Raw genomic sequence first — 24,810 nt, 5'->3', positions numbered from 1 at the left:
GATCTCTCACACTGAGAGATCTTCAGAGGTGTAGCACCAAAAGAAAGAGATCTCTCACACTGAGAGATCTCTGTCTTTTGGTGATACACCTCTGAAGATGCCAGTCACAGCTGCTGGCAAAGCGTCAGGAACTACAATGCCAAGACCACAGCAATACAGCCCGGAAAACCCACAACAACCAGTGTAACCGTTTGTTTTTATCTCTTAACTGTAGCAGTATTATGGTCGCAGCCTAAAATCTTCTTTCTTTTTTTTGAGAAAGGATCGAGGCCTTTGCCACGCTGCTGCCCTCCTCTAGGCTTAGAGGAAGGCGAGCGAGTCAGAGACTTCGCTCCCGAGCAGGTTTATACAGCGGCACTTTTCATTTGAGAAATAAGGGTCGAGTTGGTGGCAAATACATGTATCGCCAAACGCGCAAGTTTGGGAGAGAGTTTCTGTACCCGCCGCCTTTGACTCCCTCGTCTTGGTCCTGGAGAAGGGTGTGGTCGAAAAAGTCAGGTTTGGATGACTCGGGGTGTCTTTTGTGGGGTTCTTCTTGCTAACTCTCATCGTTTCCCTAGAATAGGCTTCACTCCGGTTCAAGCTCCCTCAGGCGGGCATGAGGTTGCTGCTGGCGAGCCGTCACCCTCGATGCATCAACCTTGAAGGTGCCATAAGACTTCCCTGTCTTCTCTCCCCCCATCTCTCCCCCGTGAGGCAAGCATTCATTACCATCCATGCAAGCTACTCGTTGTGGTTCATTGCAGGAGTTTGAATGAACATTTGATTTAGGAGAAGTAAGGACGCAAGGAGCATCCTTGGGCATGGTGACCCTCCAGGCTCCCAGCCGTGATCTAGTTTTAATGTGCGAGCTTGCAGCGTGTCGAGTGGGGTGGGCAGCACGCACCAAGTAGCGCCATAAAGGGGAGTGGGAAATGCTCCTTTATCCTCAGGACTTCCGCCCCGCTTCTCCTTGGCCTGGCCCGGCCCAAAATGCTCATGAATTGGAATAAGTGGCTCGGCACAATACGAAAATCACAGACAAGTATAGAAAGGGGGCTAAGGATGGTCATTTTTTAAGGGAATGGGGCTGGGGCTGCTGTTCAAAACATTCTGGCCCTACTCATTCTGGCCGTTATGATCGTTGCATATCTTTTAAGGCCGAGCCGACCGAAGACGCGCCAAAAGACTGACTGACTTTCTTTCTTCCGCCGGCCTCTGGTGCCTTACGGATCTTGATCCACTGCAGCCTACGGCAGTTGGAAAGGGCTGTCCTGAGTGAAGAACCGACGAGCCTCGACCAGGACGAGAACCGGCCGCCCCGTCGGGGGGAGAAAGTGATCCCTCGGGAAGGGGACAACCTAGGCGCATCCAAGCAGCAATTTAGGGCTGGGAGGGACATCAAGGCCAGGCGACCCACCCCGCCCCGCGCAGCCGCCTCCTCCTCCTCCTCCTCCTGGGGCAGGGCGGGGACTAGAGTCCCGCCGGCCGGGCAGAGAGCGCGAAGCTGCTGCGGGGCGCAGGGCGAGGGCGAGGGCTCCAGCAGCCCCATGGCCCTACTGCTGTTGGCGCTGGCGGCCGCCTCCCTGGCTTGGCCCTGCGCGGCAACCCCGTCGGGGAGCCACTTCTCCGAGGCGCGGGTGGCCCGCTGGGCAACTGCAGCCTTACGGCACGTGGCGGTGGCGCCGTGTCCGGAGCGTGGCGGCCTCTTGCCGCGGCCGCAGTGCCAGCGCCTGGCGCGGCTCTCGCAAGGGCTGGGCCCTGCCGTCTACGTCTCCGAGCCCGCCCAGCCAGGGCACAAGGTGCGAGCCCTTCTGCCTGACGGCTGGGGAGACAGACCCGGCGGGTCCCTCGCGCCCGCTCGCAACCAGAGCGCCGGCCTGCAGCGCCCTGCCGGCGTCTCTCCTCCGGCGCACGACGCCGTCCTAGTGCTGGACCCCAGCCCCGGCGCCAGCTTCGGCCACCCGCTCCTGCTTTTCTATATTGACTTCAACGTGAGCCCGCGCCGATGCCGCAGCCGTGACCGCCTCTATCTGGGTGAGTGAGGGGCACTCGGCGGGGCCACTGACATATGCACGCCTACTCCAGACCTGCTCCCCCGTCGCAGAACAAAGTGACTTGGCCGCCAGGCTCCCCTCCTGCATGTTTCCCTTTCGCTCATTTCACAGCTCTCATCAAGGAGGGGTTTCTGCTTGCTCTAAGCTTACCCTGTGTGGAGCAGTTATAAAGCTGCTTTAGAGTATAGGCGGAGTAGCTGTCTGTCAAATCTGAGTAGGGTTATCAACTGGCTTGGAGAAAAAGGCTCTTTAACAGGGGATTCAGGAGTGGAAATGGACAGCGGAAGCTTTTCATGGCATGGAGGTAAATGGCATCACTCTGTAAGTAACTGGCCATTAAGCTGCTATTAAAGGGACAGGATTTTTTTTTTCTCAAGGGTGATGGTAACTCCACCTCTGAGTAACTGCATCCAACACTCACTATCTGAAGACATGGCTTTTGGGCTCGAAATCAATGTTTTACACTTGTAAGTTATGATGTTGGCTTGTGTCTAAGGCCCAGCAGCATTTCTGATGCTTAAAGATTGAGCTCTGAGCTATTCCCTTCCCCAGATCTAATGTTCCAATTGCTGTACCCTTTGGCCTTCTGTGGGCAGAGCATCCTTTATGTGCAGAAATGACTGGCTGTTTATGCACCACTCACCTTTAACATAAGTCCCTCTCCTGATATTCTTGACCAAATCCCCCTTTCAATATGTTTGCAGGATGCCCTTGGATATTCATTGCTTTGGGTTGAATGCTGTTTATCTCTAGTTTCTTAAGGTACTTAGAGGCAAGAGGTTGGTTGGAGTGGACCTGAGCCCACTACAGTTGCCTCCAGGCATCTTTGCAAGTATATTTTGCTTATTTACTACTATTTGGTGTTGCAAAAGGATTCTTGCCTAAGGTAAGACTGGCAAGGGAGTTGCTATGTCTTTCCTTTCCCCTTGTCATGTGCATCTTGACTCACTCACCTGGGAAATTTAGAGCAATCTGCTGGGCAGTTGCCTTGGAGCTGCACTTTGCTTACTTGTCTGGATTGTAGGAGAAGGACAGGGTTGGATCTGTGAAGGTACATCACTTGTCTTGTAAAGGCTGGACTTGTTGGCTTTGATGTTCATTCTGATCCTCTGACTCCATGAAATGTGCTTCCCCAAGACAAGGAAGCTAATCTTCTTTAGCATTCCTCCTGTTGGTCTCTTCTCCTCTCCAAACATCTTTATCCCAGTAATGGCAAACATAGCAGAGACTGGCCAGGACCCCACAGCATCACTTCCATCAAGACACTCTGTATGGAGAGTGGGCGCTGTCTTTAGTATGTGACAGTGTAATCTGTGCCGAGGTTACTTGGGTTCTGAAGAACGGGTTGCCTAAAAAGGGAGCTGCATTGGGGAAGACAGCCCCAAACTCCTACTGCTCCTAACCCTGGTGGGGAGACTCTATCCCTACAGAGCTTAATAGGACCCTGGAGTTTGACATATCAACACCGTACTGCAGAAGGTGAGGAAGGCGGAATGGGAGAAGGCCACCACTGGGGAGGAAGCGGGGTTCTGTAATCAGGAAGATAGAGACAATAGTAATAGGAGCTACCATAGGGCAGGGAACAACAATGGAAGCTCTACTGGCTGAGATCTTTCTCACTTAGCACAACTATAGCTGACAGGCCAGCATTATTATTTGAGAGCTTGTGGGGCCTGGGTTTCTACCCCAGAACCTGTTTTGAACGAGAGCTCTTAATCCTGGATTTCGTGATATAATATGCATTTGAGCACGTGTAGGATAAATTTATTTTTATGCCATGTAACCATATCAACCCCATTCACACTGTATTTGGGAGATAATGTTTTCTGGCTGCAAAGCATGACTTTTAGATAATGTAACCCTTATCATTTTTTTGAGCAAACCTGTCAGGTCTGTTGCCCACTGTCCCTCCATATTGTTACCCAGTTTAGGATGTGTTGCAATAGCCTTGTGCACCTGTTCCCTTGTTGCTTTCCAGATTCCAAGACGGTCGAGCCCTTATCTTGGCTGGCTCGCCGCAGCAGCCTTGGGACAGCTCCTTCTCATCCTGTTGCTGATTATGTTCGGCTGGGAGAACCGGAGGGGTGGGGGGACATGGGGAAGGGTTGATATAATGTATCCTGTACTCAGTGCGTCATTCTTAACAAGAGACCTGTGTACAGCCAGATGCCTTTACTTGATTCTGTGTAACCTATGGACATATGTATGGTGAAGCCTATGATATCTCAATAAAGACCCGTTTACTCAAGAGAGCTTGGATTTCTTGCTGCAAGGATTGGGAGTCACCTTCAAGGTATCCTGTCTTCCATAGACTGACATTGGTGGTTTTTTGTCCAGTTTCCTTCTCTGTTGTTTGATTGTCACTCATTTAATGAAAGCTTAGTGAAGTAATCATATGAGCTTTAATAACTGATTATATGAATGAATAACAGTGCAATCCTAAAAGTTGCTCCAGTCTAAGCCAATGTTAGTCTACATAAATATGCATGTGACTAAAACTATATTTCAGAAGAAATGTAATGCACATACATATTACAGCAAGCACTATCTTAGATCAGGTGTCCCTTCAGTTGTGAGAGAAGGAGGATGCTTCTGATCATATGGCACCTGCCACTCAAAATTTTTATTAAATTTTTATATTAAAATATGGCAATGTAAAATAATTAACAATTTTTAAAAGACTGCTGCACAATTAATTAGTGGTAGCCTCTTATTTTTAATTTAATTTTATTTGAAAAGAAAATTAAAAAGTAAATAAAATGATGACAACAATAGTGAGAAATCTATACAAGCATCCATGAAAGGTTTCCAAGCATGTAAAAATTAAGTTAATCTGCAGTTGTCTATATGCTGTACATTCAAATATAAATAAAGCTGTAAGGTCCTCCATCCATTGAATTATGGGAGGTGGTCATTTGTCTTTCCAGTTTTGTAATATAAGTCTTTTTGCTGCATTAAAAGCAGAGAGGGTCCATTTTTGTTGACATCAAGTTAAGTTCCAAAATATAGGCAGGTAGTTTAAAAGTATATATACATCCTCAGAAATCAATGGATATCCTAATACAAAATTAATATGAGTAATAACTTCCTCCCCTAAAGATCCAATAACTGGACATGCCCAAAGCATATGCTTAAGAGGCTCATCATGTAAGCTACAGGGCCAGCAATTACACAGAGTTGTAGCTTTTTATTCTTAGTTGGTTAGCCTGACTAAATACTAGCGGTGGCAAACCAACCACCCTTTCCTTCTCAACAATTCAATGTTTTATTGGCCTGATGAAAGAAAAAAGTTTTTTTTTAATTTCATTTGTATCCCACCTTTCTCCCTGATGGGGACCCATTGTGGCTTGCATCGTCCTTTCCTCCACTTTACCCTCACAACAGCCCTGTGAGGTAGGTTATGCTCAGTGTGTGTGACTGGCCCGAGGTCACCCAGCAGCTGACTTGGCAAAGTGGGAATTTGAATAGGTATTGCCCAGATCTTTGTCCAGCACTTTGACCAGTACACCCTAGTGGCTATTGCTGAAGTACAAGGATATTGCCAAAGTGCAAGGGAGGGTTTGATATTCTCAATGGCTCTGGAAGTGGAGTTAGCTGCCAAGCAATCCAAAAAGGATACATTCTATGCCTGGGCCCCCAGACTGGTGTTTTGATAGTAGGTCACTGAATAGCATACATTCGGTTCTCTTGGCGCATTCCTTGACACAGTTGCTTTTCCTTTGTGATGACTAATCACATATAGTTTCAGAAAAAGTGATGATATAACCTGTTTATCCTTCCTTGTACTGCGAGTGTAGCCTAGGAAGTGTCTTTGTGTCTTCATGATTTTGCACAGCTGATAGTGGAAAGCTAGTATGCTGCAGTAATTTCTCTCTGCTGGAGATTCTTATTGTTGGTTTTTGTTTGTGTATTTCAGTTAAACCTCTCCATTGCTGACGTAACATTCTGAGCATCTGAATATACTAGGTTATGATTTTTGCTCAAAGAGGGCCAGAGACAATGGGATTGTGTTCTCATATTGGTTCTGTAAAGATTTGTAAGGGGAGCAGCAGCATTACAAGGGGAACACTCTTTTTATTGTTGAGGAAGTGGCACTGGGAATCAGAACTGCTCTGGCATATTTAAACTAGCCAGGCTGTGCATGCCTTTTGTTCAGGAGCAGTTGTGGTAGAGGTGTGGGGTGTGTGTCTCAGAGTGTTTCATCCCAAAGGTGTTTGCTTTTTCCCTGCAGGGAGCTATGAGTGCTTGACACCTGCTCAGAGGAGCCGCTGTGAGAACCAGCTGAAGCGCAGGCCGGGACGTGGCAAGGGACGAAGTCAGCGATCGGCAGGCCGTGCTCGCCGCGAGGAGCCGCCCGTTGGGCTCTGTGAGATCCATTTCCTGCCCTTGGTGGTTGTGGCACAGGACCCTAAACACCCGCAGAAGCTGCACTGCATGGGTGGGTGCCCGGCTGCCTTCAGACTTTACAGTGTCTGTTTCTGCTGACACGAGCAACATCCCACAGCAGCTTCTCTCTGATGTACCATCAAAATGTGGCTGCAGGGAAGGAAGTGGTAGCAGCCAATCAGGAATGTCCTTAGAATAAAAAATGCCATGAGTTGGAAGTTTGATGCTTGACCAAGATTGTAAGCCAGGCAAAAGGTTTGCTTTCAAGATTCAGGGAAATCGTGGTAGGAGGCTGATGGAACCAGACAGGCTACAGTGGTGGTATATTCAGGGAGGATCCCGGGATGAGTGGGACATGCTAAGAGTAAAGTTAGCTGATGCATGGGTGTTGGAGGAAATGGTATAGTTGTCATGGCTTTACTGTTGACTTGCTATATTTCTCCAAATACACCCTGTACAGCCTTTCCTTGGTCCCAACTCCCTGATTCTTTCTCTCACATGTTCCCTTGCACAGACCTCCGTGGATTCAACCCATGCCCTCAGCCTCTGCCCCTCATCAGCTCCAGTTCTACAGTTGCCTATTGTGAGCTCAACAAGAACACCCGGCGGTGCCATCGCCAGCAGCTGCCAATGTACAAGTCTTGCCGCATGTATCAGACATGCGATCATGCAGTGCTGATAACAGGTGTGGGTTTCAGAATACCATATGGGGCTGCTAGGAGGTACAGACTCTCCGGTGGGGGAAGGGATCGGAACCTTCAGCCGCAGGGTCTGGGGAGAAGACGTGGCTCAGTGGAAGAGCCAGAAGGTTCCAGATTCAATCCCCGGCATCTCCAGTTGAAAAGGACCAGGCAGTAGGTGACGCAAAAGACCTCAACCTGAGACTCTGGAGAGCCACTGCCCGTCTGCGTAGGCAATACTGACCTCGATGGACCAATGATCTGATTCAATATAAGGCAGCTTCATGTGTGACCGAATGCTTTAGATTAGGGATAATCTGATCTTAGTCCGAAGGTTGGGCGACTTCATTTCATTGTGTGAGCTTGGCAGGGGCGGTGGGGGCGGGGGGCTGTTCCTTCTGAAGAACAGAGTTAGTGCTGCTTGGTTGTACCTTCCCTCTTGACCTTTTGCAGCAGCTGCTCTCTCTTCCTCTCCAGTTTCCTGAGTGGCTGACAGTGTTTCTTTCCTAGGTGGCTGGCAGGAGCAGGTCACCTACCCACATCATGCCCACAACCTGTTGCTGTTCTACCAGATGCTTCGACGGAATGGCTTCCGCCAAGAGCACATTAAGGCCTTCTTTGCAAATGAGGGGCAGGCTGCAGGTATCTGTGGAAGAGAGCTGTCGCACCACAAGGGCTTGAAGCCTCCTGATTTCTTAGACAGGTCACTTTCCCGAGGGTAACTCTTCAGAGATTGCGATCCTTTGGGTCTTGAACATCCATTTGCTCTGTTCTCACCAACCTTCTGAATAGGGTCTTCCATTTCAGTGTTCCATCCTACCAATTTCTGCCACTGAATAGATTGGGGTGTGTGAAAGCATAAACATTTATCAGTTTATTTCATTTATACCCCATTTTTCTCCCCAGTGGGGGCCTCTTCTATTTTATCTTCACAACAGCCCTGTGAGGTAGGTTATGCTGTGTGTGTGAGTGGCCCAAGGTCACCAGGCAAGCTTCTACAGGCAAGCAGAGGGGGGGGATCTGAACCACTTCTCCCAGATCCTAGTCTGATACTCTAACCATTATATTGCACTGGCTCTCGGAATACAACCTGTAGTGGAGAATGCCTTTGGTTCCTATCCCTGTAAAATTATAACTTGCCTGTATGGCATAAATGACCTAACCCTTCCTCCCCGCCCCCCAAATCCCAATTGAGCCGTTACATGTATTAAGAGCCTAGTAAAATTCCCACCTTGTCCCAAGTTGGTCTCTTCCCAAGAGGGTGGGATGTCTCAATGTGTTCTCAGGAGGACACTGAAGTACAGGGAGTGGAATTGTTGGAGGAGTGCAGAAACAGACCTACAGGGTTTCAAGTCAGCCATCTCTTCCCTCTTCTTTCCTGGGCAGTGGCTGTGGAGATGGGTGATGTGCACCCAGCCACAGAGAAGCTGGCAATTCGCTCCCACCTGGCCTTGGTCTGCCGGAGCCTGCACTGTGCTGACTCATTGGTGCTCTACCTCAACAGCCCCGCAGCCAGCGATGGCACCATACTGCTGTGGGATGCCAACCACAATGGAATTGTGAGTCGGGCCTGAGGGGCAGGTTGGGGTTGGGAAACAAAGGGAAGTTGACCTGTGAGGTCAAATGCATCATGCCAAAATTGGGTCTCCCCAAGTCCTTGCTTGGCACACTCTAGCCTGGTACCAGCCTCTGAACCCTTGGTTCCCTTTACAGAAGTTTCAGTACATCTTTGTATACATTGCTCTTGTAATTGGCTGTAATCAACAAGTCAAGCTCAGCTTGTATCTCTTTCCCCAAGTCAGAGAGGAGCCCCCTCGACTGAAGGCCCCTCTAGAAGGCCTGCATTTGGCCATCTGAAAGTGATCAGGCTTTGGTTGGCTGGAAGTAGAAACTGAATGGAACCACTGGTGCACAGGGAGTGGGGGGAGGAGGAGGGGGTCTCCCCACCTGTCCTGGCGTGTCCTGTCCAGCTCAACTGGTGGAAACAGAGATGCTGACAGAACTGCAGGTGGAGACTCCAGCCCTCTCCTCTCATCTGTTGCCTTCAAAGGCCCGTCCACTTCTTTCATGTGTGCCTGCAGGGAGAAAACAACCCCCATCTTGCAGTGGATGCTGGCCCTGGCTTGCTGTTTCCTGCTTAATCCATTCCTTTTAACTCTCAGGCAGTGGAATTCCCTTGATCTCTGAACTGTACAGTGTGTGTGTGTGGGGCGGGGGGGGGCTGTCACAAAGGGGCAGGTGCTGATGAGCTGCCCCTCCTTTCCAATAGGCTGATCCTAAGGAGCGGTATCCCATCTCTGAGCTCTTAACTGACTTGGAAAGCTGCAATGCCCGCAGGGTCCTCCTCTTTCTTGACCAGAGCTATCCAGAGCCATTGGCAAAGAAGCTGCGGGCATCACGGCACCATCCCAATGTGGTACTAGTGCGTGGCATCACCCCCAGTGGTGGGTCAGCTTTTGCTGAGTTCTGGGCAGGATTACAGCCTGATCAGTGTCTTCTACAGCACATCTTGCCCGTAAGTACCACGAAGTGTGAAGGTCTACAGAACAGGGGTTATAACTGCGCAAGGGACATGGCTTTATAGACAATGAGGTTATACAGCAAGTTTTCCCTGTGCTGGCTGTTTAGGCCAAACAGAATACCATCCAGTGAAGCCCCTTTTTCTTGTTTCTAGCATTACCTCTTGGTAGGTAACACTAGCAACAGGTGAGTGTCCAGTGCAAAGGGACTAATCTTAGTGAACAAGGTATCGTTGTTAAATGAGTAGCAGGACCTTCTGCATTCCCCTTCCCAATTCTGGGGGACAAAATCGGATGAAATAGATTGGAGAGAGGGGAGCAAGGAAGATGGGCACATGGAATGCATCAGTCTCCAAGCAAAGGAACATTTGGCTGGTTGTTATGCAGCAAGTTCAAGGCATGTTTCAGCCCCCCATGAATCCAAGCAGTGTTCTGATTGCTCCCTCTTGCAGCCAGGTTAGTTTTTTGTCCACAGAAAGGCACATGGAGAAACCTACCTCAGTTGAGCAGCAGCACTACAGAACAGTGCAAAAAGAGCTGGCCAGCTCTAGTGAGCTTTGAACTTGAATGGCTAGAGCTGACTTGGGTAGTGTAATCAGATCCACTATTCAGCTGTTTTACAATGAGAATGTAAACACATGGAAAGATGCTTTGGCAAAGTATAGTTTTAAAAATGTGAGTTGTGGCTCCTTCAGTAGGAGAAAACTTGAGTTCCATTGCTGGTATACCCTTCTTGTCCTAAACCAGACTCTTGCCAGTAGGTGGAAAAAAATACTTTGTCCAATTTGAAGTCACTTGAAATGGTACTCAAATTCAAAGTCAACAAATAAGGGCAATCCACTGGAAGGGCTGGATTCCATGGAAGATTTCTGCCTGTGCAGCAGATGTTCCACAAGCAGAAGAGCTGATATTACTCCTCAGTGTCTACTTTTGCACTAAGGGAAAGTGATTGTATCCCCACTGTCTTTTCTGCATGTGCAAGACGTAGCACAAAGTAGTGACACAATTTTAAAACCAAATTAAATGAAATAATGTGAACTTTCTGTTGTACATCCCATTGCTTTATATGCACATTATTTCATTAAAAATACATTAAAGCACTATATGTTGCTTTAGGCATTGTGCTATTTCTTGCACAAGTGGAAATTCACCAAGTACTTTTTCTTTTCTGCTCATGTATTGCTGGCTCCTACCCACAATTTTAAGAACACAGGAAAAATGCCCCTGTAATCTTACCTAATTTAAGATTGAGATAACGTACATGAAATCCTCGGAACACTCTTAAGTGCTATTTTAAAGCTTATGATAACCCCATAGTGGTCCCTTCCAAAGTGAAGCTCTCTCTCCTTTATTGCAGGTGGGCCCGTGGTCGGCAGTTTTGGCCTCTGGCACCTCAGCCCAGTTGCTCAATGTCACATTAGCAGGTGCACCTTGCCATTCTATACCACCCATGGGTGAGGAGGAGCGTCAGCGTCGCTACCAAGGCTGTCAAAATCTGCCCACCATGTTGTGGTATCGGAGCAGGCACCAGCAGATGCCGCAGGAGGATGATTGAGGTGGATGGGGTACTGCCCTGAGCTTCTCCACTTGTTCTCTACCCATGGACCCTTCCCCTCCCCTCCCCCCCGCTGGGATTCCTGGCTCCAAGGAAAATGGGTGCAGTTGAGAGGCCTGGTGCAGTTCATGAACATTGGTGGGGTAGGTTGAGGCAGCCTCAGTGAACTGTGGCACTGCGACAGACTTTCAAAATGTCCTTTCAAGTGGCCAGGCCCAAAAGCTTGTTCTTGCATCCTGTTAAGTATATAAATGTTTATAGACACAGATCAGTGGTCACCAACTGGAATACAGCCATGATGTGCAGGACAAAAGGCCAATAGCATTTGCCACCAGCACTAGGCAAGTAGGGCAGGGCACCATGAAAGTGTGGGGAAGGACAAATAGAGCTGCATCTACTCCTGTGGTTACAATGTCCTGTTGCCTGGCATATGGCTGTTCCCCTCCTTGGGGAGCCACAAGTGCAGTGTTGTGTGTCCTTCTTTCCACCTCATCTCTATGGTTATAAACCCCGAAGTTCCCTCTTGGTGTGAAAGAGGTAGGGGAAAACATACTTTAAGACAACCAGCCCCTTGAATAAAAGACCACTATTGCTGATTTCACCATTTCTATTGTTGTTCATTTGTTAAGACACCTTCCCAGAATGGGAAGGAAATTCAACGGTAAAGTCCCTTTTGCTGCTGCAAACGAGACGACAAAGGTAACCAGGAAACATGCCTTCCTGCTTGTGGACATGGGGCCTTGACAGAAAGAGGAAGTAGGAGTAGAATGGACAAAGGCAGCACCTCCAGTGCTGCAGTTATGGGACTTAATGTGAAAAACATTAAGTCCAGTCTTCGATGGCCTTACATTAAGTTCAGTCTTCAATGTTCCTGTATAAAATATATAGGGATTTCTTCATAGAAAAGCTAAGAGTTAGGTTTAGCTAACACTACACAGAAACGAGTGTACTGTAGCAATTAAGAGTATTGGGATTTCAACAGTGGAAAGCTGGGTTCTGATTCCCACTGCCGTGACTCCTACTGAGTGACCTTGGGTCAATCATTCTCTGGGCCAATTCACACCTTATACAAGTCTTATTTAACAAGAGCCCCAGGGCACAGTGGAGAACCCCGTGGCGCAGAGTGGTAAGCTGCAGTACTGCAGCCCAAGCCCTGCTCACAACCTGAGTTCAATCCTGGTGGAAGCCGGGTTCAGGTAGCTGGCTCAAGGTAGACTCAGAGCAGAACTACAAGTGACAAAAGGCACAGGTTGGACACTTGTCAGCTTCCCTCAAGTTTTGATGGGAAATGTAGGCATCCGAGTCTTGCAGCTTGGATCTCTGACTGCTGTCCAATGGACTTTTCAACTGTCACTTGTCCAACATTCCGCCAAGCTGCCTACATTTCCCATCAAAACTTGAGGGAAGCTGACAAGTGTCCAACCTGTGCCTTTTGTCACTTGTAGTTCCGCTCCCAGCCTTCCATCCTTCTGAGGTCGGTAAAATGAGTACCCAGTTTCCTGGGGGTAAAGTGTAGATGACTGGGGAAGGCAATAGCAAACCACCCCATAACAAAAAGTCTGCCAAGAAAACTCTGTGATGCGACATCCCCCCATGGGTCAGTAATGGCTGGGTGCTTGCACAGGGGACTACCTTTACCTACAAATCTTATGCCCATGATGAGCAGTTTTCATCAGTCATGTGCCTGGAGTTGCCTGCTGGTGAGGTGAATGGGATTCAGTACACTGAAGTGAAGGAAAGTGAGAGTGTGCTGGCTTATACAACAGGGCTGTCAGTCATTACTCTGTGCTAGAAGGGTGCTAGAAGGGATCACTGTCCACCCACAGTATCACCAAGACCTTGGGCATGTCACTGCCCCTCAACCTCAATTTCCCATGTTGTAAATGGTATCTAGCGGCCTCTCCTATCTCAAGACTCTCTGGGAGAGCAAGCAAGCTCTGTACAAACTGACACATGACTAGTTTCGTCAGTGTAGCTGCACAACCGAACCGTCACATGCTGCAGCCTTACATAGTTGTAGATATGCCTGACATCCAGGAGCTTTATGTGGGGCACAGATGATGCTCTGTTCCAGACTGTACAAAGGCACCAAATACTTTGCAACTGTTCTTGCTGCAATGCTGAAGTTGCAGTTATAGTGTAAATAAACAGAAACCTCCAGAAGAGGTACTTAATTCCTTCAGAGTTAGCCATGCTCCTGCCTATTGATGAGGAATGGAAGGTTGGGTTTACTGTACTGTCCCATTCTGATCATGGAGTGGGTGAGTCCCTCCACCCCTGCCATACCTACTAACACTGGGTGGCTGTGCCTGATCTGTTCCATGACTGGAGTGGAACACCACAGTAAACCTAACTGGAAAGAATGTTTCTCTTCTGGGTGATTCCCTTCTTTGTGTGTCCCAGTTCTATCCCTTTTTCCCTCCTTCAGAGTGGAGCATCTCACTCAGGCATCTTTGCCTACATAGCCCAAAACCATCCCTCTCAGGCATGACTGCCCAGGTTTTCATTGCAGGAGGACTGATTGTTTTCTCAGGGCCACTTCGCCCTGATGATGAAAGGGTCCCTCTCCTTGGAAGGGGCTGGCAATAATCTGTAAATGGCCTTGCCTTTGTCTGGAAGATGTGCTTAACCCTGCTTTCCTGCTGCGTAACCAGTAGGGAACTCCACAGTAGTTATTTATTTAGAAAATGTATATGTTGGCTCTCCAGGGACCTGCTTGAGGCAGCAATTCTAACATTCTATAAAATGCCATACATGCTGATGATGTTATATATAATGGATTCCTAGCTAATACCACCACGGTTTGTCTGATCAGTTGAGGACTTCCCAGGAATGAATGATCTTACAATAATAACAGCAGCAACCTTGGGGGCCATTTGGAAGCTACTTCCATTCAGCCACAAAACAGAAGTATGTTAAAATGTGGGAGGCTGAATAGAGAGGTCTTTCTCATCCCTTCTCTGCCTGGCCCTTTTCAGCTAGTATGAATGACTGTGGGTGCCCTGCTGTTTTCTGCTTATTCTCCATAGGTTGAGATGTAAACAATTAGTGCATGTGGCCTTTCGGCCCAGTGATCCACCTTAGTTTGACTTGAGCTGAAACCTTTAGTTTGAAAACAGCTGCCCTCTCACCAGCTCGAAGGCTGAAAAGGACCCCTCTCCTCATCGGGGCAGCCAGCCATCTCGCGCTCCACCTTCCTTTTCACAGATGACACCAAAAACATTGAATCCACAGATGGATCTCAAACACTGAATGTTTATGAATTTTAAAACAGACCTTCAAAATCAGGAACTACAAAAAATAATCATGTCCCAAAACTCCCTCTGGGGTTATAGATGCACAGTTCTGGCAGCATGTATGTATCTCTCTCTGCCTTACCCCATTTCACTCAGCTTTCCAAGGAAAAACACCAATGAGCATAGTTAAGGCAAAGTGCCCCTGGAACCCATTCTGATCTATGGGATCTATCCAGTTCCAGCTTGCCCCTTGCCAGTCACTGATACTGTACCTAGATCACTGATAGCCTTGCAGAGTATACCACACCCAGTGCATGTTGCTCCAGTGCTACAGGTACTCTGCAGTGTACATACGGTCCAGCATTCCCCAGGATTTTTTGGGTGGTGTGAACTCCAGCACTATGCTGTAGAAGTTCACAAGTTATGCTGGCAGAGATGACAGCTACTTCTTTGGTTTAAGAACACATCCTGCAGAAGCAGAAGCTGCTGCTCTCTCCTTCAGCAATTCCTTCCTGGATCTTGACTAATCCTCAGAGCCGGTAGCAGTGGTGTTCTTGCTGCTCGTCGCCGTTGAAGCACTGGCAGAGCTTCTCTTGCTACCGCTTCCCCTTGACTCATCACTGAGAGTCTTCATGCTGGTTGCTTTTGATGAGGCAGTGGCTGTGCTCTTTGCAGCGCTTGCATTTGATGCACCACTGCCTGCACTCTTTGCAGAGCTTACATTCGATGCACCACTGACTGCAGTCTTTGCGGAGCCTGCATTTGATGCACCACTGACTGCACTCTTTGCAGAGCTTGCATTTGATGCAACACTGACTGCACTCTTTGTAGAGGCTGCTTGTGAAAGGATATTATACTTGCTCTCCACCTCTGAGATGTCGGCATAATTGCTCCCTTGTTGCGCCCACATATCGGTGTACAGGCCGCCCTTTTCCAGCAGTTCCTCATGCCTGAGAGATAGAGAGAGTTAATTGAAAAGGGTCTGTGGAAGGTGAATCCTGCAGCATTGAGTGAGCCTGAAAAAGGCACTAACAGACCTACTCATTTTCAACTTTCGTGGTGGATCTTTCCAAACTTACACAGATAGTACAGTATTCATAGAATCACAGCATTGGAAGGGACCTCAAGGGTCATCTAGTCAAACCCCCTGCAAAATGCAGGAAATTCCCAAATACCCCCTCCCCCACACACACAGTGACCCTTACTCCACGCCCAGTAGATGGCAAAACTCCATCAGGATCCCTAACCAAACTGGCCTGGGGGAAATTGCTACCTGATCCCAAGGTTGTGACTGGCCTTAACCTGAGCATATAAGAAGAGGCCACGAGAACTAAGCACTGGTGTAACCCTTCTTGCCCTCCCTCATGTTCTGCCTAGGTTCACAGAACAAGCATTGCTGTCAGATGACCATTTAGCCTCTGCTTAAAAGCCTCCAAAGAAGGAGAGCCCACCACCAACTGAGGAAGCCTGTTCCACTGACGAACTGCTCTGTCAGGAAATGTTTGGCTGAAAACTCTTTTAATTTAATTTCAACCCATTGGTTCTGGTCCGATCTTCTGGGGCAGCGGAAAACAACTCCACGCCATCCTCTATATGACAGCCCTTCAAGCACTTGAAGATGGCTATTATATCACCTCTCAGTCGTCTCCTTTCCAAGCTAAACATACTGAGCTCCTTCAACCTTTCCTCACAGGACTTGGTCTCCAGACCCTTCACTGTCTTCACTGCCCTCCTCTGGACACGCTCCAGCTTGTCTATATCTTTCTGAAAATATGGTGTCCAAAACTGAACACAATACTCTAGGTGAGGTCTAACCAGAGCAGAGTAGAGCAATACCATCACTTCGTGTGATCTGGACACTATGCTTCTGTTGATACAGCCCAAAATTGCATTTGCCTTTTTAGCGAACACCTTACACTGCTGACTCATGTTCAGTGTATGGTCTACTAAGACCCCTAGATCCTTTTTGCACATACTACTGCCAAGACAAGTCTCCCCCATTCTATAATTATGCATTTGATTTTTCCTACCTAAATGCAGAACTTTGCATTTATCTCTGTTGAAATTCATTTTGTTTGTTGTAGCCCAGTTTTCCAGCCTGTCAAGATCATCTTGTATCCTGACTCTGTCTTCTACTATATTTGCTACCCCTCCCAATTTAGTATCATCTGCAAAATGAGTAAGCATTCCCTGTATTCATTCATCCAAATCATTTATAAAAATGTTGAACAGAACAGGTCCCAGGACCAATCCCTGAGGCACGCCACTTGTCACTCTTCTCCAAGAGGATGAGGAACCATTAACAAGCACTTTCAGTGTGATCTGTCAACCAATTACAGAACCACATAACACTAATAAGATCCAAATCACATTTTACCAACTTGTCAACAAGGATATTATGTGGAACCTTATTAAAATCCTTACTAAAATCAAGATAAGCTATGTCTACAGCATTCCCCTGATCCAGCATGGCAGTAACGTTCTCAAAAAAAAGAGATAAGGTTAGTCTGACATGACTTGTTCTTGAGAAACCCATGCTGGCTCTTAGTAATCACAGCCATCCTTTCTAAATTCTCAAGGACTGATTGATGATTTTTTCTAAAACTTTTCCAAGTATAGACGTCAAGCTGATGGGTCAATAGTTACCTGGATCCTCCTTTTTCCTCTTCTTGAAGATGGGGACAACATTTGCCCACCTCCAATCTTCTGGCACCTCGCCTGATCTCCAAGAATTCTCAAACATGGACAGAGTCTCAGAAATTACATCTGCTTTAGTATCCTTGGATGCAATTCATCTGGCCATGAGGACTTAGTTTCATATAAAGACACTAGGTGTTTATGTACTACCCCTTATGTTGATCCTAGGCTGTAATTCCCTTCCCCCTTCATGTGTTTATGTTGAGCACCATTTCCCTCACAGGAGAAGACTGAGGAAAAGTAGGAATTGAACAGTTCTGCCCTCTCTTCATCACCTGTTACAATTTCACTTTCCTGTCCCGGCAATGGGCCTACCATGTCCTTGCTCCTTTTCTTACTCTGAACATAAGCAAAGAAGCCCTTTTTTCTACCTACAAAACCTTGGTTGCCAAGAAGGCATTGCCACAAGAAAGAAACAAAGGCAAGATGAGATCAAAGACTGAGGATAAGTTCAAGAAGGACCTCCAAGTAGCCAAAGTAAAGTTACTCAATTTGTCTGGATAACTTGCTGTCTTTGACCTGCCACATCAGGACCACCTCCATTTCATCATGTGTGTCCCTCTTCATTATTTGCAGCCCTCCCCACCATGACTTGGAAATCATGGAGGGGAAAAAGCTGGGAGAGGTCAGAGGTGGCTGGGGTGTTTGATGGAGAACAGGTGGAGGATTGGATCCAGCACAAAGATCTCCAATCTTCCTGGCTCTCACTTTTCCCTGACAGCCATTTCCAGTCTGGGAAAAGTTTATTACTGGGTCACAGGCACAATGGCCATGCAGGCTGGAAGGGGGAAAGGATCGAAATTGCTCTCTGGCTGTTATGGAAGTGCAGTGCCACTGTCAGAACAGTAAGAAGAGACTTCATCCCCTCCTCACTGCAGCCTCTGGACCTATGTGGCTAGTACTCCACAGGAGTCCCATTAATAAACTTGCCTGAGATCAGAAATGGCTGTTACGGAAGGGGACAGCCAGGAAGACACACAGACCTCAATGCTTTCCACTGACAAACTGCAGAATCCAGGCCAGAGAATGCTGGAATTTGACTGGCACATTGTACCTTGGCATTGCTCTTCTGTACAGAAAGGCAATGGACAACCTGCAACCTATCGACTTTTCCTTCTCCCCTGTATGAAAATAGTCTTCAATTACAAGTCTTCAGGTTAAGTGGGACCTAAGCAGAACTGTAAGTACGCTGCCACTTGGTATTAGTGCAAAAGAAAAGGGCGGGGGGGGAGGTGGGTATTGGGTCCCTGGCTTTGGTTACAGCATGCCCTGACAGTAAATCTGAATCTCTGTGCAACAAGAATTAACAATTTTCATTTTTTAAAAGTAAAACATTTTTAGCACTTATAGCTGCAAAGATATGCAGGGCAGTTTATGGGAAATGGTGGCTGAAGTCTTAGAAACCAGACAAGAAGCTAAGATTTGCAAAGACTGAACGTGGACCTTCAGTGCCTTGTCTCCTTACCTCATGGCTAATCAAACAGGAATGCATCATAATGTAAAAAAACCCATCTTATTTTGCATCGTTTAAACAAATGGCAGAATTTAGCTTTCCTTTAGGCAGGATCTAGACTGGATAGATGCAGAATGTTAAGTATTTGGGGGGAAAGGACACACACGGCCTTAAGCAGGGACAATGGTTTACCTTCCTCGCTCTATCACTCGGCCATTCTTGAGGACCAGGATATGATCAGCCTTAATCACAGTGGACAATCTAGGAAGAAAGGGCCTTCATTACCAAGAGGGAAAAAACACAGTGATCTCTTTGCCACCCACTGGCCCTACTAAGATGACTGCATCAGAGCTCCTCATTACGCCCAGATAGTCCCTAGCCCTACAGAAAACTACTGCATAAGTTCTCTTCCCATCCCACCCCTTAAGCCATCCTACTATTTGTGGATTGAATTAAATGCTAGGCATCTCTGAACAACTGCAAGATGTGTTAAGCTCTAGAGATCCAGTCAACAATGCTCATTTGCACTGGGTTAATTTGGCAACCTGAACTGATATTCAGAAGGATTTTGTACAGCAGCCCCCCTCCCCCCAATATCTGCATATCCCATTCAGTTATTGATCAATACTGGGGTAGTGCAGAGCCACTGAAGGGAGGTGGCTAGTACATTCAAGCCCTGCCCCACCACCATAGTGCTAAGTAACATACAGGACAGGAAAAGGAGAGAGCACCTTGCTGGGAACTTAGATGACCAACTCAGACACTGCATAAGCCAGAGGAAGCCCCAATGACAGCTTACCCTGATGCAACAAAGATTAGGAACCTCCCACTGTACCTTAAAATATTGGAAGAATTTTATTGAGCATTGTGTTTTAATCATAAGTCACCTAGTATAATCCATACCACCTGACTCTATACAGATGTGACAGTCAAAGGAGTCTGCAGCCTCTGTGGCCAGCATGGTTTCCTTTGGCAAACTTGTTTCTGATTACTCAAATGTAGTGGGGCCCATTGGCTTAGATAACTTTTAAAAGGAGATTATACACAAAGGTAGAAAATGCTTCTCAGTGGCTATTAGCCACAACAACTAAATAGAATCTCCCAGTTACAGGCGGGGGAAGGACCAAACGGTGTGAGAGGGCTATCCTCTGCTTTGCACTTCCCAGAAGTATTGGGCTGGCCATTGCTGGAATATGATCAGTCCAACTGAGCAGAGCAGCTCTTATAGAGCAGTCAATTCAGAAAAGCTGCACACTGAAACCAGAGGATTTTAAGTCCTACCCCTGCATGAACGCATAAGAGTTTGTCTCTTTCTGGAGTGCACCGACAGGTAGTTAATTTTTTCTTAATATTTAACCAATGTGATCCCAGCACGTCAGAGAGACCCTGACTCTGCATGCAGCTTGGGTGACGCTTATCTCACAAGCCAGACACATGGACGCAGGAAGATGCCTCATACAGAATCAAACCATCAGTCCATCAAGGTTGGTATTGTCTACTCAGACTAGCAACAGCTCTTTAGGGTCTCAGGGAGAGTCTTTCATCTCACTTGTTCCTTTTAATTGGAGATGCTGGGGACTGAACCTTCAACTTTCTGCATGCCAAGCAGAGGCTCTTACACTACACCACAGCTGCTCCCCTAAGTGAAGCATTCCCTTTAAGCTGCAATCATGTTGAAACCATGAGCACACAGCTCCAGTGACAGGGTCCATCCCAGAAGCCTTTACCTGTGAGCTACAATAATGGTGGTGCGGTCTGCACACACTTTGGCCAGGCATGTGTGGATGTTTCTTTCAGTCTTAGTGTCCAGCGCTGAGGTCGCCTGTAAAATCCAGGCACAGTGAGGGTTTGTGGGTGGGTGGAGAACGGAAGATCATGGCCTCTGATGCCCAGTGTCAATGACAATCTTCTGGCCCATTGATGAACATGCTATGTTGGGTACCTTGTCCAAAAGCTGAGACATGCTCTGCACTGCTGCCATCACTGGCCTCAGCTCAGAGATGATAGTAGCTTGAACATAATGGCGATCAGTGAGGACGAATGTCACCCTCCTCCCAAGACTTCCCAAGGTTTAGACTGCAGGACAGGAGAAGAGGCACAGAAGGGGGAAAAGGGCAAGCATCAGCTGGCCTTAAGAACTGGCAGGCAGGTAAAGATCACGGTCACCTTCCTTACCTCATCAAAGAGGATGATTTTGGGGTTCTTCAAAATGGTGCGGGCAATAGCGACTCGCTGCTTCTCCCCACCACTCAACTTAAGACCTCGCTCACCAACTTGTGTCTCATAACCTGCCAAGAACCAACAGCCAAAGAGGAAAAAAAGTAGTGCTAAGAGAGAACAGCCATGTAGGCACCACTATGTGACTCCTATCATTTGGACAGAGTTGCCATATACCTCTGGCCAGCTGTAATATCTGATTACACCTTCCAGATGTACCACAAAAGGAGATCTGATATTTCAATAACACACTTTTGCCAATCCCCAATTCTATTGCCCATGGCACCTTTTGAAAAAAAAATGGAACAGGAAGTATAGTAAAACTCTGAACAGAGAATCTCAAGGGCCAATCCTACATCTCTCATTGGCCAAAACCTCTAGCATTCAAGCTGTTACAGAGTTTGGAGGATAAAAGGAGGCTGGACTGTCACCTATTCATTTGTAGAACAAGCATTTTTACTTACAGTTAATTTGACGGGACTATTGTATTTCATACCATCCTAGAAACCCAATAAGAATGTCTTGATTAAATTGAGGAGGGGGCAGGGAGGATAAAACCAGAGATGAAGAATCACTCTTACCATCAGGGAAGGAAATAATACGCTCGTGGATATTTGCTGTCATTGCTGCCTCTGTCACCTCTTCATTGGTGGCATCAACACGTCCATAGCGGATGTTTTCGCGAATGGTGTCATTAAAGAGAACGATGTCTTGGGACACCACACCAATGCAGGCACGCAATGAGGTCTGCTTCACCTGTAGGCACAGAAAGATCAAGGAGCAGAATGGTGAGAGAGAAAGGGCAGTGTACAAGGCTCAGAATATGTCCTGGAATAGAAGTCGTGTCTCAAAACATGGCAGGGCTATCTTAGTTTTATGGGAAGTTTAGTATGTAGAGTTTCTCTGAGCAGCCACCATTTTGCCTGCCAGCGGAGGCAAATTTTTGGGCTACCCAATGCCAAAGTTCAGAGAAGACTTGGTGTTTTGGCAGTTGGGGTAGCCTGGTCACTCATAGAACATCAGAGCCTTACGATTTTCATCTCTTGTGATCAATATAAATCTTACTGATTGCCATTATAGCCTCAGGAGTGCTATGTGAGTCGATCCAGTCTCTTGGCATATAGGGGGAAGAAGAGAAAGAACGGAGATGTAGTCTTCTGCCATTCACCTGAGAGATGCAGGCATTTTGGAAAAGGGATCACAATGAACATTGTCTGTGTTCCCCCTATTGTCTCCTTTGGCAAACAGGTTGAATACATTTAGTATTGCTTGAAAAATATGGAAGGTTTGACCAAAGGTGATAGTGAGATAAAATAAATGTATGTGTACATCATGGGCAGCCTATTTCAAGGCACCACCAACTCTCCTAAAAACAGCAGCCTGTCTCCAGCCACAGATAAGCCATGTGCTATTTAACTCATCTCCTCCAGCTTTGCTTCCTAGATATTCTAGTGCAATAACTAGGTTAATGGGACCCAGCAGAAGAGGCAAAATGATACAAAAGAGGCCAAAGTGTGGGTAGGTGGAACCAAACATATTCAAAGAGGAGACAGCCAACAGCTGGAACAGACATGAAAGGAGCAGCTGCCCTTCAGTCCTCCTCCAGACCCCTAGGAAATCCTGGCACCCAGATGGGGCATCTAGGAATCTCTCTCCCAGATATCCTTATGGTCCTTCTTCATTGAGCTTGGGTGGCCAGGGGAAGGATGGAGACGGAGTCACACTGCAGCTGTGCTTTCCCCAACGCAACCCTTTCATCCATCCCTAAATGGAATCACACATCTCTGCTTTGCTGGGGGCAGCAAACATGAAACTGCAATTAAGCAGCTGGATGTGTGTGTGCTCAGGAGAACCCTGAGCAACATTTGTTCAGACACAGACACACAAAGATGCCCACTGGATTCTGACAAACGTCATAGCAACAGCATCTTCCTGTACAGCCTCATGCCATCTGAAGTACAATGCCCAGGCCAAGGGAATTCTGCATTAAAGTACCACCATCTCATACTCTATCCTTGGTTTATGGCACACTTGCCAAAAAGATACTGGCCACCAACAATGTAAACTGGTAAACTAAATCTGCATTTGAAATGCTGGAAGAACCTACCTTCTCACCAAGAAGCACACCACACTGGTGAATTTTCCATTTGTTAAAACAGTTTCTCAGATGCTTGGGAATAAGTCTACTATTAACTCCAAGTTCTTGATTCCTTTTCAAAACCTTCTACGTGACCAAAAACCTTTCAATGTCCATTGTGGTGTTCTCCAGAAAAGATTTCAGATATTTTTTTCCTCTTTTGTACATTCTGCTCTTCCCAGTTATCTTAAGTTGTTCCTTAGTGAGTGTCCAAAGATATTTCAGAACCTAGGTCTCTCAAGAATCTAGATGTGCCCCCACCCTCCAAAACCTAGTCCATCATAAAACCGCCTCTTGCTATTACCTGCTTCTTGTTGAGTGTGACAACTGCCTTAAAAGTTCAGAACAATGGTCTGTTTAGCCTGGCACTCTATCACTGCTCCATCCCATGTCCTTGGTAAGCTAGGGCACAACTGAGACAGCCATCCTCTAATGGGTACCAGGCAAATATGGGGATCACAGAGTGGCTTCATTGAAAAGCCACTCAAAGAATATTTTAGCCTTTTCTACTGCAACATTTGGCCAGGTACTCTGACTCCACTGACATCAGCTTCTTTCAAGAGATGGTTCTCCTTTAAATACAGTTCCCTTCCACCACCTCCTCTCTGCTCCCTGTTCTTAGATGGACAATCCTCCATCAAGCTCCAACCCCCATAATGCAACAACTTCCTTACCTTGGATATGTCCTGACCATCAATTCGGATGCAGCCTCCCCACACATCATAGAAGCGGAACAGCAGACGAATGACAGTGCTTTTTCCTGAGCCAGAAGCTCCAACCTAATAGATAAAGGAGAGGTGATGTCAGGATGGAGACAGCATATGGGGAGACAGGGAAGTCTCTGTCAAGGGCCTTTCTGTGGGAGATGCCACTTCTCTCCATTGCAGAGAGAGGAAAGGGTTCATCAGAAGACACCATTCTTTATACTAGACCTCTGTCTTTCCTTACCAGTGCCAGGGTTTGTCCAGGCATCACTGTGAAAGAAATATCATGCAGGACTTCACGCCTGGGAGAGTAAACAAAAGTAATCAACTATTTATCAAATCCTTCACCATCCTGCTGAAGCTACCTGCATCTTATTCACCTGCCTGTGCATCTCCCCACTCCTCCAAATATTATGGTCACAAACCCTGTTCATGTTATGCATTAGACAATGGCATGGTAGAATTTGTGAAAGTGCAAAAGAACACAGTTATGTGCCCTTCTCATAAAGCTGGGCTGCTTATGTTCCTCTTTTCCTCCAATGCATCCTGGATATATGTTTAAAAGTGGGTAGGGGTACCCCATGGTACATCTATGTGCATGAGTAAGGGAGATGACTTGAAGAATGGGGTGCATCTGGTATATATACGGTGAGGGAAAAGCCTCTGACCACTGTATTCCACCAGACCCATGATTTCCCTCAAGAGGACATGCCCTCTTGCCCCATTTCTATTGGTTCCAGGTTAATGGGAAGAGCAAGACATTCCTACATAGAAGTCACTTGCAGACTTCTACTGCAGAAGCTTTAGTAAGACAGGGTTATTCAGACTGAACACCATAAGCCTCACACCTGCCCCCTTAGACTCATTCACTCACAACTCCTTCGTTACTGGCATTCATTTCTTCAGTCTTTCATTCCACCCTTCATTTGCAGACTCACTCCACACACTTACTGTTACTATACCTCCTATCTTACCCATCCACATAGCCGAAGTGAACATTCTCAAACTCCACGCGTCCTGACATAAACCGAAGATCTGCAGCACCTGGCTCATCTATCACCTGTCAGTTAACAAAACTGTAAGATCACATGTTCTCAAACCAGCTAGACAAACCCTTGTTAGTCTCCCTTGCCCATCCTCCTGGTGTCCCCTTCTCTCGGGCCAATTTCTTTTTTGACATCTTCATGTGT

The 24,810-nt window shown here is 47.1% G+C and overlaps 2 protein-coding genes across 4 annotated transcripts in view; one reads left to right on the top strand and one right to left on the bottom strand.

Moving 5' to 3' along the window:
- The first annotated feature begins 1,529 nt into the window (after window positions 1-1,529).
- On the top strand, window positions 1,530-11,752 carry LOC129323551 (uncharacterized). Its single transcript, XM_054970086.1, has 7 exons — window positions 1,530-2,016; window positions 6,268-6,474; window positions 6,937-7,107; window positions 7,613-7,744; window positions 8,489-8,661; window positions 9,372-9,617; window positions 10,979-11,752. The coding sequence occupies exons 1-7, from the start codon at window positions 1,530-1,532 to the stop codon at window positions 11,174-11,176; spliced, it is 1,614 nt and encodes a 537-aa protein (XP_054826061.1). The 3' UTR covers window positions 11,177-11,752.
- Window positions 11,753-14,415: 2,663 nt separating this feature from the next.
- The window catches only part of ABCB6 (ATP binding cassette subfamily B member 6 (Langereis blood group)), a 45,558-nt gene continuing 35,163 nt past the window's right edge, over window positions 14,416-24,810 (bottom strand). For all 3 annotated transcript variants that reach the window (XM_054971284.1, XM_054971283.1, XM_054971285.1), the window contains exons 13-20: window positions 24,595-24,680; window positions 23,865-23,922; window positions 23,591-23,695; window positions 21,361-21,535; window positions 20,738-20,850; window positions 20,290-20,384; window positions 18,755-18,823; window positions 14,416-15,362 (exon numbers count right to left, since the gene is read on the bottom strand). In XM_054971284.1, the coding sequence (XP_054827259.1) occupies window positions 14,936-15,362; window positions 18,755-18,823; window positions 20,290-20,384; window positions 20,738-20,850; window positions 21,361-21,535; window positions 23,591-23,695; window positions 23,865-23,922; window positions 24,595-24,680 (1,128 nt within the window). In that variant the 3' untranslated portion in view covers window positions 14,416-14,935. The remainder of the gene's footprint in view (window positions 15,363-18,754; window positions 18,824-20,289; window positions 20,385-20,737; window positions 20,851-21,360; window positions 21,536-23,590; window positions 23,696-23,864; window positions 23,923-24,594; window positions 24,681-24,810) is intronic.

This window comes from Eublepharis macularius, chromosome 2 (genome assembly GCF_028583425.1).
Source record: "Eublepharis macularius isolate TG4126 chromosome 2, MPM_Emac_v1.0, whole genome shotgun sequence".
NCBI classification, from domain to species: Eukaryota; Metazoa; Chordata; class Lepidosauria; order Squamata; family Eublepharidae; genus Eublepharis; species Eublepharis macularius.
Note: the sequence above shows the minus strand (reverse complement) of the source record. Positions and strands in the feature narration are given on the sequence as shown.

What these genes read in the sequence shown, in the direction of transcription:
- LOC129323551 (XM_054970086.1), top strand. Translation starts at nt 1,530, where the DNA reads ATGGCCCTACTGCTGTTGGCGCTGGCGGCCGCCTCCCTGGCTTGGCCC. An exon ending in GCAGAAGCTGCACTGCATGG is followed by an intron (nt 6,475 to 6,936) that starts GTGGGTGCCCGG and finishes TCCCTTGCACAG; the next exon opens with ACCTCCGTGGATTCAACCCA. An exon ending in TTCTACAGCACATCTTGCCC is followed by an intron (nt 9,618 to 10,978) that starts GTAAGTACCACG and finishes CCTTTATTGCAG; the next exon opens with GTGGGCCCGTGGTCGGCAGT.